Genomic DNA, 14,463 nt, shown 5'->3' with positions numbered 1-14,463 from the left:
CTTTTAACTCTCTTTCCAAAGGTCTCCTGTCCATGTGTCATTTTTTTCTCTTCTGTCTTCTTCACTTCTTCCACTATAACCAACTCCAACACCAATTTGTTCCAGCTCTGTGGGTGATGTGGGTGCTTGAGCACCCCCAATATTGAGCAAGCCCTGTGTGTCCAGGGAGGGGTAATTTCTATTGGATTTAGCATCCCCAATCATTTTGAAAAGTTACTACTACTACTACTTATCATTTCTATAGTGCTACTAGACATACGCAGCGCTGTACACTTGACCCCTATGTCCCCACCTATTCAGTCTTGCCCAATTTCTCTTATTCTCCCCAGCCTATAGCCTCAGTCTCTCTTCCTGCCTTTATCCAGTATTGCCCCATCTCTCTGTCACTCTCTGTCTGTCCTTCCCCTCCCATCCAGTCTTGACTAGTTTCTCTCTCCCTTCCCACCTATCCAGTCTTGCCCAATTTCTCTCTCTCCCAGTCCATAGCCCAGGGAAGACTGAGAGTAGCCTGGGCCCCCTGCCTGGCCACTGCCCAACACTCCCCAACCACCACACTGCTGCCCCTCTACTGCCACAGCTGACGCCCCCAGTCCTACCTGAAGGGCCCTTTGGGTCTAGTGGTCTCTGTAGGGGGGGAGCATGTTCTTTCCTGCCCGCTGTGCTGCCGCTATTCCCCTGCCTGCCAGCAGGAAGTCTGTGTCGCCATTTTTAAGGTACGGAAGTGTCAAGCGGGGGGAATAGCAGCAGCACAACAGGCAGGAAAGAACATGCCCCCCCCCCCCCCCCCACAGAGGCCACTAGATCACCAGTGGCATGTCTTTAAAGGTAGGACCAGGGAGGACTGTAGTGTGCAGCGGGCATCTAGGCCCTCGGGCAGTGTCCAGTTGCCCAAATGGTCTGTCCACCCCTGCCATATCCTCTGCTTTTCTGCCCCTTTTTATCCAGTATTGCCCCATCTCTGTCACTCACACTCTCTCTCTCTCCCTCTCCCCACCTATCCAGACTTGCCTAATTTCTCTCTCTTCCCTCCCATCCACTGTGCACCTTGGGAGACAGGTGGAACCCAGCTCTCTGCAGCACCGCTAGTGCTTCCTGCGCCCATCTCATAAGTGTACATCAGAGGAGGCAGGCCTGGTGCAGGAAGCAGTAGCGGCGCTGCAGAGAGCTGGGTCCCACACGTTTCCTATGGTAATTTATTAGTGCGAGCCCGGATGTTCGGGCTGTATCTGCTACAAGCCGTGTCTGACATCACTTGGAAATCCTGTAAATCCTGAGGCGGAGAAGAAGAGAGTTGGAAAATACTTTTTTTTTTATACTTTCCAAATTTGTACTTTTTTAATAAGTACAAAAGTATAGCTTAAATATAACTCATTACAAGTAAAAAGTATTGCAAAAAAATTTTTTACAAGTAAAAGTACTACCAATTGTACTTAAGTACTTTAACAAATCCATAATGTAGTGAAAAGGCAGTCAAGTGACCCTACACGAGCTGCGTTTCAGCAAAACAGCCTTCCCCAGGTCAAATCAGTGAACTCCACTACTTGGGCATGCAATTAAGCTACTAAGTAATAAATTTAAAACAAACCAGAGAAAATATTTCTTCACTCAATGTGTAATTAAACTCCAGAATTTGTTGCCAGAGAATGTGGTAAAAGCAGTTAGCTTAGCAGGGTTTTTAAAAGGTTTGGATAATTTCCTAAAAGAAAAGTCTATAAGCCATTATTAAGATGGACTTAGGAAAATCTACTGCTTATTTCTAGGATAAACAGCATAAAATCTGTTTTACTATTCTGGGTTCTTGCCAGGTACTTGTGACCTGGACTAAACATTGTTAGAAACAAGATACTGGGCTTGATGTACCTTCAGTCTGTCCCAGTATGGCAACACTTGTATTCTTATTATCTTATGTAATGAATGCATTTGCAACAGCCCCAAAAATCATCACATATAATTGACTGGTTGTGGTCCCCGGAGGACAGAAGAAACCCCCTGAAAAGCATCCAGTCAACTGGAGAGCCAGGGTGATAATCTCCAGGACTCCCAAATATATCTCATGTACTAATTTAAAAAAGGCCTTAACTGAAAGAGAAGCCACATCTGTCAAGTAAAGCACATCTGTCAAGCTAACACTTTATCCTTATCTGTGTCTCTATAGATCATTCAAAGGTACGACATCATTCTGATCCAGGAGGTCCGAGACACTGATCTGAGTGCTGTGAAGAAGCTGATGGACCATCTCAGTAGGTACTGTTTCCTCAGAGAATCTTATTAATAATAATAATAATAATATTTTGCAGCCTCTTCCAAATAAACAGGATCTTGTCACAACACAGTTCAGGCAGCTGATAGTTTCCAAGTTTTATTTATATCTGATATACTGCGAAACACCACACCTTCACAGCGGTTTACAATTGAAACTAGATAGATGAAGCCAGAATAGTAGAAAAGAAATAGGATTTACATTACATTATATAAGGATTTATAGCCTGCTTGTACCTGATTAGTTCTAAGTGGATTACAATAACAGTAGACCAGACATTATCTGACTACATTACCTTCCAAGTAAGTGAAAACCACAATCAGACTAATTTAACATGATTTCAAGTTAAATTTACAAAATAATACAGTTTTTAATCCTTTTCTGAAGTCCAAATAGTTAGAAGAGACCGAAATAATTTCAGCAAATTCTATTCCATGCTAAGCAGCTTGATATGAAAAAAGAGAATCAACTATCTTTAATCTTTTTTTAGCTTTTATAGAAGGAAAGCTAAAAAAAAAAGTTAAAGACCTTAGAATGATGGATTTGTTTCGTATTCACCAGCAAAAAGTGCTCATACAAATATGCTAGTGCAAGACCAAACAAAATCTTATAACAAAGACAAAAATATTTGAATTACACCCTGGCTTCCATTGGAAGCCAGAGTAAAATAATATCCTAACCTGAAATACTGCCAAACTTTTTAAGTGAAAAAATTAATCGAACTGCCACATTCTGAATAGTCACATTCTGAATAGTTTGTAGCTTCTTCAACAGACACTTGGAGGAGGCAAGATATGCGAGGTTGCAATAGTCCAATTGCAATAAAACAATTGGGTTAATAATCTAAACTGATCCATACTCTTTGGTATGGGTAATAGGGTACGGACTGTGAATTCCACACCTTGTCATCTGTCTCTCCAGTCCTTAATGAATGTAATTAATCTACAAAACAGCATCCGAGAAAAGGAATGTTTTCAAGCCTTCCTAAAATGTTTGAAAAGAAGCCTCTAATCTTAGATGATGTGGAGGGGCATTTTTGAAAGGGACGTCCAAGTTGCGATTTGGAGGTCCATGCAAAATGGCTAAATGTAGGGGCAGGGAAACCCGTATTTTTGAAAAAAGATGGACACCCATCTTTCGTTTTGAAAATACCATCAGAGACGTCCAAATCCTTAAATTTGGGAGTCCCTAGATTTGGACATCCCTAGACAGGGAAGTTTCTGACTTTCGGCGATTTTCGAAACCAAAGACGTCCATGTCAAAAACGGCCAATTGCAAGCCATTTGGTCATGGGAGGAGCCAGCATTTGTAGTGCACTGGTCCCCCTGACATGCCAGGACACCAACCGGGCACCCTAGGGGGCACTGCAGTGGACTTCATAAATTGCTGCCAGGTACATAGCTCCCTTACCTTGTCTGCTGAGCCCCCCCAAAACCCATAGCCATTACGGGTGAAGGGGCACCTAGATGTGGGTACAGTGGGTTTCTGGTGGGTTTTGGAGGGCTCGCTTTAACAGGTAGGGGGGATGGGCCTGGGTCCACTTGTCTGAAGTGCACTGCACCCACTAAAAACTGCTCCAGGGTCTTGCATACTGCTGTCAGGGAGCTGGGTATGACATTTGAGGCTGCCAAAAAAATGTTTTTTTTTTGGGTGGGAGGGGGTTGGTGACCACTGGGGGAGTAAGGGGAGGTCATCCCTGATTCCCTCTGGTGGTCATTTGGTCAGTTGGGGCCCCTTTTTGAAGCTTGGTCGTGAAAAAAAAGGGACCAAGTAAAGCTGGCGAAATGCTCGTCAAGCCTGGCTTTCTTTTCCATTATCAGGCCATCTCGTGAGCACGCCCCCGTCCCGCCACTACCCTACCGACACGCCCCCTTGATGTTTCGCCGGCTCCGCGACAGAAAGCAGTTGAACCTGGTCAAAATCGGCTTTCAATTATACCGATTTCACCGGGTTCAGGAGATTGCTGGCCATCTCCCGATTTGTGTCGGAAGATGGCCGGCGATCACTTTCTAAAATGAGCTGGATAGCCATTTTCCAAATGATGCACAGAAGCAGTCCCGACCTATTACAGGGAAATTTTAATGGGCGGTCAAGAGTTGTTGGTAGTGGTTGGATCTCACTTTTATAAATGGACTATATAGTATCTCCAAGGGAGGTAGGAAAGAAAGAAAGGCTGTGCCAGTCCAGCTGATATGCCCTGAGCTCTACTGCAGCAGATCTGGTGTAAAAGCGCCTTTCAGTAAGCAGTGGCAGTGATCCAAAAAGTGTATGCATATATGAAAGCCGTGTGTACCACATGCTGTTTGAGCATGCGCAGAGCAGCTAGGCTTAGCGATTGGCTGTTCTGCACATGCACTGCTTAGCAGCTGGTTGAGCAGCTCACTGTTTTTGCAAGCAGCTCATTTGCATGCAATTTCCTTTGGGAATCACTCGCTATTTCCACCTCGGTAATTCTTACCGAGGTGTAAATAGCAATCAGTGCCTTATAGGGACTCTTGTGCATCTCTCTCTAAGTGCCAATATTCAGCACTTAGGGGTCCTGAACTGAAAAATGGTCTGCAGTAGTGTAGGTGTGAGTTTTGGGTGTGCGCAGAATCATTTTTCAGCGCACCTACAAAAAATGCCTTTTTAAAATTTTTGCCGAAAATTTTGGGTCTCAGACCTTACCACCAGCCATTGACCTAGAGGTAAACTCTCACACAGTAACTGGGCAGTAAGGACCTATATGCGCAAAATGCCACTTGGCGCACATCCAAAACGCACGGCCGAAAACAAAAATTATTTTCTAGACGTGAATATCAGAAGTGTGCCAAAAATGAAATTACAGCAAGATCCAAAAAAGATGGGAAGAAGACTCACGGCGGAGGGTCAAAGATGGCAGAGAAGTGTGCCCCTTCATCGCCTATGGTGGGATCTGCTTGGGCTTCAGAAATTGTTGCAGAAGTCCGACTGGCCATGGAACAGGCCATGAGTACACAACTACAGCAAATTATTGATAAACTAGATGGCGTGGAGCATCAGTTTCCTACTCTCACCAAAGATCTATAAGAGGCTCAACAGAGAATAGGAGAGATTGAGACGTCTCACGAATCAGCCTTGGAAATCAAGTGTCTTCAGGAGACTGTAGCTTCTTTGGAAGAAAAGGTTGATGACCTGGAAAATCGCTCTCGCAGGAACAATTTGAGATTGGTTGGAGTAGCGGAATCGGTGCAAGATACTGAACTAAGGGAATTCCTGGAGACATGGCTCCCTAGGTTCTTGCAACATCAGAGTACTGCAGGCTCTATACAGATAGAATGTGCTCATTGGATAGGGCTCAAAAGATCAACCCAGGATCGTCCTAGAGTAGTCATTCATCGGCTACTTCATTATCACCACAAGATGGAGATATTGACCGCTCTCAGAAGCGGTAAAACCCTGGCTTATGAAGGCCACAAGATTTTATGCTTTCAGGACTACTCCACCAAGGTCTCTGTGCAGTGAAAGCAATTATCTTCAATTTGTGAACGATTACATAAATTACAAATACAGTTCAGTCTTTTATACCCAGCTAAGTTGTGGATCCACTACAACGGACTTGTACATTACTATAACACAGTGGCAGTGGCTCAGGCCTTTGTCAATCAAATGGAGTGAAAAAGCCCCAGTACATCTAAATGACCTTTGAGACTTTTAGTGTATTAACTCGGACATCTGGGGCGCAGTGTTTTGGAACATTCTTGAGCTCATATTTCTTAGATTAATAGAATTTGAATGAGAAGGAAATATCTGTTAGATTGTTAAAGGTGCATAAATTGTGTGTGTGTGTTTTTGTCCCTCTATCTTCTTCCTCTCTTCTGAACTGAGCACTGTAGTCTGGGGAGCAATGTGTGACTGTGGGGGGGGGGGGGGGGGGGGGGGGGGGGGGGATGTCAGGAACCTACCTAACGTTTTGTTTGGCATACACCAGAAGGGGTCTGAGGACGGGGTACGGAGGTCGAGCATTTCAGATGCTCTTTCGGAATGGGGTTGGGGATGAGGGAGGGAGAGAGGAAGGGAGGAGGGAAGAGATGGCTGAGTACTTTATGGAGAGGAGTGGGAAGGAGGTGATTGGCAGGGAATCCTAGACCGCAATTCGGGAGTATTTACACTGGATGACAATAGGATTGGGGTGGTGAGAGTACTGGCTGGGATACACTTATCGTCCAGTAAGAGTAGGTATCACCTTTTGGATAATTTGTTTACTGCTATTACATAATGGCACTTAAAGTAGCAACTTGGAATGTAGGAGGTATTTCCTCACCTATAAAATGGCAGAAAATCCTTCAGGCACTCAACACTACTACTACTACTTAACATTTCTAGAGTGCTACTAGGGTTACGCAGCGCTGTACAAATTAATAACTAAGGACGGTCCCTGCTCAGAAGAGCTTACAATCTAAAGGACGAAATGTCAAGTTGGGGTAGTCTAGATTTCCTGAGTAGAGGTGTTGTGATTAGGTGCCGAAAGCGACATTGAAGAGGTGGGCTTTGAGCAATGATTTGAAGATGGTGTCCATTGCTGTACTTTAGGAAACACATCTGGATGCCAAAGAACATCAAAAGCTCTGTCGCTGGTGGGTGGGATCTTATTTTGAATCCCTGGCTCAAGCCAGAAAGGCAGGTGTCATAATACTAATTAGGAAAGGGATTTAGTTTACTACTCATAAAATAATTCATGATGATGTGGGTAGATTTTTGCTGGTTCATTTAACCATTGAACGCCAAACCCTTACTTATCTGTAATGTTTATGCTCCAAATATGTATAGCAAGATTTTCTATAAGCAGATCTTGCGTCATCTTCAGAGCTTTGATGGGGTTTCATTCTTGATAGGAAGGGATTTTAATGAAGTGGGGGACCCAGAGTTAGATAGATCACATGGAAAATTGAGAGGTTCTACCCATGAGTCACAGGGTACTACATTGATGAATGAGATTCTGGATTTGGTGGATGTTTGGCACATGCTGCATCCGTTGGACCGAAATTATACCCATTTATCTCAGGCACACACCATTATGCCCCGGATTGATTACATGTTCATCTCTCGCTCTCTGTTTACAGCTATAAGGGAAGTGGAGATTGGTCCCATTAAAATCTTGGATCATGCTATGGTGACTGCATGCTTAGAATTTCCTGGGGCATCTCCCCGCTGCTACCAATGGAAGTTTCTTGCTCGACTTTATGGGGATGGGAAATTTCAATCTTATACTGGGACATAGCTAAAGTGGTGCTCAGGGGAGAGATCAAGGCCTATGTCAATCATCAAAAAAGGCCAGAGATAGGGAGCTCCTTCGCTTGGAAAGGGAAGTAACACGTCTGAGACATGCTTATGGGATTCACCATAACACACAGATCAGAACTCAGCTTTTGGAAACCAACATACCTTAAATGAGTTGATTCATTATAACACCCAAAAATCGTGCATTTATTTCAAATATCAGTTGTACAAACATTCAAACAAGAGTGATAGATTGTTAGCCCGCTTAGTCCATCCTCGTCAGGATCCCTTCAAGATAGAGTCCTCGCATTCTGCCAGTGAGGTTTTGGTAAACAGGGATACTCAAATTAATTGTATCATGAGAGATTATTATTCTCAATTATATTTGTACCCTAACCCTCCCCCGTTGGAGAGTTCAATGTATCTTTCTGGCCTGAATGTCAACTGACTAGACCCAGACAGCTTGGCTATACTTAATGCTCCTTTTACAGAGGAGGAAATATCCTGGGCAATACAACAGGGACCCCTAGATAAGACCCCTGGACCAGATGGCTATAGAGGAGAATTTTATAAGATGCTGAGAGGGGAGGTTGTCCCACCATTGACATCTATGTTTAACTCTATAGTGGCAAAGAGACAACTGCCTGAATCTTTATGGCTAGCACAGATCATCGTTCTACCTAAACCAGGTCGTGACAAGTAGAAACCAGAGTCATATAGACTGATTGCGTTGCTTAATTATGAAGCTAAATTATTTGCGAAAGTCCTGGCAAATCGGTAATCTCGCATACTTCCTGATATGATCGAGGAATCCCAAGTGAGCTTTGTGCAAGTCAGCAACATTACTAAAATATGCGGAAGATTCTGGCTACCCTACAGACAGTGGCTGGTCAAGCTATTCCCTCCATGTTGATCAGTTTTGATGCCAAAAAGGCATTTGATAGGGTGGTCTGTGACTTTCTATTTGGTGTTTTGGATGTCTATGGAATATGCGGTTATTTTCAGGAGGCGATTCGAGGTTTGTATTATTTCCTGCAGGCTCAGGTGTGGGTAAATGGACTGCTATCCTCACCATTCTCCATATATCAAGGTACTAGACAGGGTTGTCCGCTATCCCCTCTCTTGTTTGTTTTTCCTTGGACCCCCTGATTCAAGACACTCAGAGGAATCCAGATATACAGGGTATTGAACTGGGCACTGACACCTTTAAAATAGCAGTATTTGCTGATGATTTACTATTTCATGTGATTAATCCTTAAGTTTCAGTTGGGGCCTTGCTAGAATGTATGACAGAGTTTGGGGACGTTTCTGGTTTTAAGTTAAATCTTGACAAATCAGAGGCGGTGCAGAGGCAAGGAGGTCAGGGTGTAGGTTGGCATGGACGCTTTCCGTTAAAATGGGCTGGTGATTCTTTTTGTTTTCTGGGGGTGCAGTTGGCCATGGAGACTTCAAAGCTGTATCGATTAAATATTGATAGGTTGTTACAAGACACTAAGCATTACTTTGAGAAATGGAGCCATCTACCCATCTCACTAATGGGTAGGATTAATCTTTTCAAAATGATAATTTTCCCTCGTTGGCTCTATGTTCTGCAGGTTTTGCCATTGCATTTGTTACGAAAGGATTTACAATTAATAAACAGGCTATGTCGGAAATTCCTCTGGGGTGGAAGGAAACCAAAAATGCACTTAGAATATCTCTATGATAATTGGGCACTGGGAGGTTTAGGACTACTACAAAAAATAAGGCTCCAATCTCAAAATTTTGTGCTTTTGCAAAAAATGAAGAAAAAGCCCTCAGAAACCATGGATAATATATCTCAGGTTTAGTGCGTGGTTATGTTGCTGTAATAACTCACGCCACGATTCTATCACTGGGCAAAAAACTTCATTTTTGCATTAACAATTTGATAGCTTGTGATAAGGCTATGTATTCTTTTTCTCTTTTCTTATCTTTCTTCTTTTTTCTTATTCTTTGACAATCAAACAATATCTATTTCAACGATATCTATTTCAATGCATATTCATTGTACTTAGCTTTATATAGCTGGGCACTCTCCAATCTCAGTATTTGTTCGACGGGAACCCGTTTCGCCCAAAGTTAGGCTTCATCGGGAACGGAGTGCTTTCGTTAAACTGGAATCAAAATAGAAAAGACATTGTTGTCATGAAAAGAAATAAAGCTTAAGCACATTAAGTTATAGCTCGAGGTCTGTCATACTTTAGTGGAAGCTTGCAATGTTTCAAAAAAAAAATGGCGCCTCGGCGTTCCTATGCTTCCAATTGTCTGAAATACTGATACGTATGTTGCGTGATGACGTCGGAAAGATTCTAACCTATCAGTGAATTATGATATGTTTGGACTGCAGTACAACGTCAATAGAAATTGTACCAATCAATGGAGCTGTTAAGCCCGTTTGGCTCCAGAGTATCAAATTCAAATATCCATCTAGTTTCTCTTCTTAACAAAGCAAGTTTACGGTCCCCTCCTCTATAATGTGCTTCAACATGATCTATTGCGAAGCATTGTAATTCTTCAAATTTATGTTGGTGTGAAATACAATGTTCCACAATTGGTTCTTTGATAGCGCATCTGCGGATGTTGGATCTGTGTTCTGAAATTCTAACCCGCAATGGTCTTGTAGTCATGCCTATGTAGAGTTTTTTACAAGGACAACTCAAGATGTATACCACATGGTTGGATGAACAATTTGTGAAGTGCACTAATTTATGGATTTTGTTTGTTTTAGGATTGATGACTTCTTTTGTCTGTTTTGTTATAGTGCATATTTGACAGTGTCCACATCTATAATGCCCTTGTGTTTTCTTGATGCTTGTAGTAAAGGGTCTTATGTCAGCGGGACTAATGATTTCTTTAATGTTGCTTGTCCTAGCATATGCAATGCGCAAATTGACATTCTCAAATGCATTGGTAGATCTTATTATGTCCCATCTGTTTTTTATCAAATTTGAAAGGAGAGGGCTGTGTTCATTGTGTTGCATGACCATTGTGAACATATTTTCTTCTGTTTGGTATGTTGGTTTTCTGGACATAAGTAGACTTCTATTATTGAATTTTGCTCTTCGATATGCTTTATTCAGAACAGTCTTAGTGTAGCCTCTCATTGATAGATCTTTCATTAGTTGTTTTGCTTGAAGTTTAAACGTAGAAGTATCTGTACAGATGCGTCTCAATCTCAGCATTTGGGAGAATGGAAGGCTGTCTTTAAGATGTCTGGGATGGCAGCTAGAGTTGTGCAGAAACGTGTTTCTGTCAGTGGTTTTCTTATATACTTTTGTGATAAATCTTTTGGAGACAATATTGACCTCAACATCAAGAAAATGTATTGATTCAGATGAATGCTGTTCTGTAAATTGGATATTGTGATTACAGCTATTTAGCCATATCATGAATTGTTGAAGACTGGACACTGTATCCCCCCAGAGCATAAAGATGTCGTCGATGAATCTCCACCAGTGTAATATTACTTCTTGAAAGGGAGATTTAGTAACCCAAGTGATTTCAAAATCCGACATGTATAAATTGGCTATGGATGGGGCAAACGTTGCTCCCATCGCCACGCCACTTGTTTGAAGATAAATTTTATCAAGAAACATGAAGTGATTCTCCTTCATGGCTATCCTTGCCAGTGTTAACAAAAATTCTGTTGGTATTGTGTGTGGTCTAGGTCTCATATCGAGAACTGATTGTATTGTATTTAAAGCCTCATCTCAGGTTTAGTGCGTGGTTATGTTGCTGTAATAACTCACGCCACGATTCTATCACTGGGCAAAAAACTTCATTTTTGCATTAACAATTTGATAGCTTGTGATAAGGCTATGTATTCTTTTTCTCTTTTCTTATCTTTCTTCTTTTTTCTTATTCTTTGACAATCAAACAATATCTATTTCTCTGTACAAAACACCCTATTACCCCAGTATTGTACTTTCTACCGAAAGTACACAAACAATTAACCAATCCACCAGGCAGACCAATTCTGTCTGGTAGAAATTCAGTCCTTGAACCCCTATCTACCTTCGTAGACGCTTTCCTTAAAGAAGAGGTATCAAAATATCCAACTTACATCAAAGATACCACACATTTTTTATGTAAACTTCAAAATATAAACCTCGAACAATACAACAATGTCTTGATGGTCACCCTACACGTATCTTCACTATACAAGTCTATACCCCAAGATGAGGCTTTAAATACAATACAATCAGTTCTCGATATGAGACCTAGACCACACACAATACCAACAGAATTTTTGTTAACACTGGCAAGGATAGCCATGAAGGAGAATCACTTCATGTTTCTTGATAAAATTTATCTTCAAACAAGTGGCGTGGCGATGGGAGCAACGTTTGCCCCATCCATAGCCAATTTATACATGTCGGATTTTGAAATCACTTGGGTTACTAAATCTCCCTTTCAAGAAGTAATATTACACTGGTGGAGATTCATCGACGACATCTTTATGCTCTGGGGGGATACAGTGTCCAGTCTTCAACAATTCATGATATGGCTAAATAGCTGTAATCACAATATCCAATTTACAGAACAGCATTCATCTGAATCAATACATTTTCTTGATGTTGAGGTCAATATTGTCTCCAAAAGATTTATCACAAAAGTATATAAGAAAACCACTGACAGAAACACGTTTCTGCACAACTCTAGCTGCCATCCCAGACATCTTAAAGACAGCCTTCCATTCTCCCAAATGCTGAGATTGAGACGCATCTGTACAGATACTTCTACGTTTAAACTTCAAGCAAAACAACTAATGAAAGATCTATCAATGAGAGGCTACACTAAGACTGTTCTGAATAAAGCATATCGAAGAGCAAAATTCAATAATAGAAGTCTACTTATGTCCAGAAAACCAACATACCAAACAGAAGAAAATATGTTCACAATGGTCATGCAACACAATGAACACAGCCCTCTCCTTTCAAATTTGATAAAAAACAGATGGGACATAATAAGATCTACCAATGCATTTGAGAATGTCAATTTGCGCATTGCATATGCTAGGACAAGCAACATTAAAGAAATCATTAGTCCCGCTGACATAAGACCCTTTACTACAAGCATCAAGAAAACACAAGGGCATTATAGATGTGGACACTGTCAAATATGCACTATAACCAAACAGACAAAAGAAGTCATCAATCCTAAAACAAACAAAATCCATAAATTAGTGCACTTCACAAATTGTTCATCCAACCATGTGGTATACATCTTGAGTTGTCCTTGTAAAAACTCTACATAGGCATGACTACAAGACCATTGCGGGTTAGAATTTCAGAACACAGATCCAACATCCGCAGATGCGCTATCAAAGAACCAATTGTGGAACATTGTATTTCACACCAACATAAATTTGAAGAATTACAATGCTTCGCAATAGATCATGTTGAAGCACATTATAGAGGAGGGGACCGTAAACTTGCTTTGTTAAGAAGAGAAACTAGATGGATATTTGAATTTGATACTCTGGAGCCAAACGGGCTTAACAGCTCCATTGATTGGTACAATTTCTATTGACGTTGTACTGCAGTCCAAACATATCATAATTCACTGATAGGTTAGAATCTTTCCGACGTCATCATGCAACATACGTATCAGTATTTCAGACAATTGGAAGCATAGGAACGCCGAGGCGCCATTTTTTTGAAACATTGCAAGCTTCCACTAAAGTATGACAGACCTCGAGCTATAACTTAATGTGCTTAAGCTTTATTTCTTTTCATGACAACAATGTCTTTTCTATTTTGATTCCAGTTTAACGAAAGCACTCCGTTCCCGATGAAGCCTAACTTTGGGCGAAACGGGTTCCCGTCGAACAAATACTGAGATTGGAGAGTGCCCAGCTATATAAAGCTAAGTACAATGAATATGCATTGAAATAGATATCGTTGAAATAGATATTGTTTGATTGTCAAAGAATAAGAAAAAAGAAGAAAGATAAGAAAAGAGAAAAAGAATACATAGCCTTATCACAAGCTATCAAATTGTTAATGCAAAAATGAAGTTTTTTGCCCAGTGATAGAATCGTGGCGTGAGTTATTACAGCAACATAACCACGCACTAAACCTGAGATATATTATCCATGGTTTCTGAGGGCTTTTTCTTCATTTTTTGCAAAAGCACAAAATTTTGAGATTGGAGCCTTATTTTTTGTATTAGATTACTTATTTGCTCTTTAATCACTGCTCTTTGTTCTGAGGTTTAGGACTACCTTGTATTAGGCGTTATAATCAAGCTTGTCTTCTGCGACACCTCAGGGAGTGGTTGTTTGATACTGAGCAGTTCACTCCAACGCGCTGGGAGAGGGCATTGTATAACCCCTGGCATTTAAATTTTCTTCTGCAAGCCAGGTCTAAAAGTCTCCCTTCATCCTGTCATAGGAGTATATTGTTACAGCCTTTGAGGGGTATTTGGCAGATTCTCTTGAAGTACTGGATTCAAAACTCGAATGTTAGCGATCTGTTACCATGTCAGGGTAATGCTGATTTTAGTCCAGGAATGGAATCAGGTTTATTTAGAAGATGGTCCAAAAAAGGTATTGTCTTGATTGATCACTTTCTCAATGAGGAAGGGGGCTTTTATAGTTTTCAGGACTTACAACAGAGACTTTCCTTAACTCACAAAGACCAATTTGCTTATATACAGCTACATCATTCATTACTGCTCTAGTTTAGACCAGGATGCTTTGCATGCAAAGTTGGATCAGAAATGTTGTGCTTTTTTGCAAGGGGATGTTTTTGGTTCGGTTTCAGTTTCTGGCCTACACAGAGCATTTGATTCTCTTCTTCCACCCCCCGGGGAGTATGGCCCACTTAAGGAGGCTTGGAGTGAAAACCATGGGTATGAACTGAAGGGGGTGGATTTCTTAAAATTGATAAAGGCTATTCCGAAGCAGGTTAGTAATGCTGAACTTCAGGAGAGTCAACTTC

The 14,463-nt window shown here is 41.4% G+C and overlaps 1 protein-coding gene across 4 annotated transcripts in view; it reads left to right on the top strand.

Moving 5' to 3' along the window:
• LOC115476616 (deoxyribonuclease-1-like) overlaps positions 1–14,463 on the top strand; it is a 100,347-nt gene that overhangs the window by 35,908 nt on the left and 49,976 nt on the right. For all 4 annotated transcript variants that reach the window (XM_030213086.1, XM_030213084.1, XM_030213082.1 and 1 more), the window contains one exon: positions 2,156–2,244. In XM_030213086.1, the coding sequence (XP_030068946.1) occupies positions 2,156–2,244 (89 nt within the window). The remainder of the gene's footprint in view (positions 1–2,155; positions 2,245–14,463) is intronic.

The sequence above is a fragment of the Microcaecilia unicolor genome, chromosome 8, assembly GCF_901765095.1.
Source record: "Microcaecilia unicolor chromosome 8, aMicUni1.1, whole genome shotgun sequence".
NCBI classification, from domain to species: domain Eukaryota; kingdom Metazoa; phylum Chordata; class Amphibia; order Gymnophiona; family Siphonopidae; genus Microcaecilia; species Microcaecilia unicolor.
The sequence above is the reverse complement of the archived record's forward strand: the minus strand, read 5'-3'. Positions and strand labels throughout refer to the sequence as shown.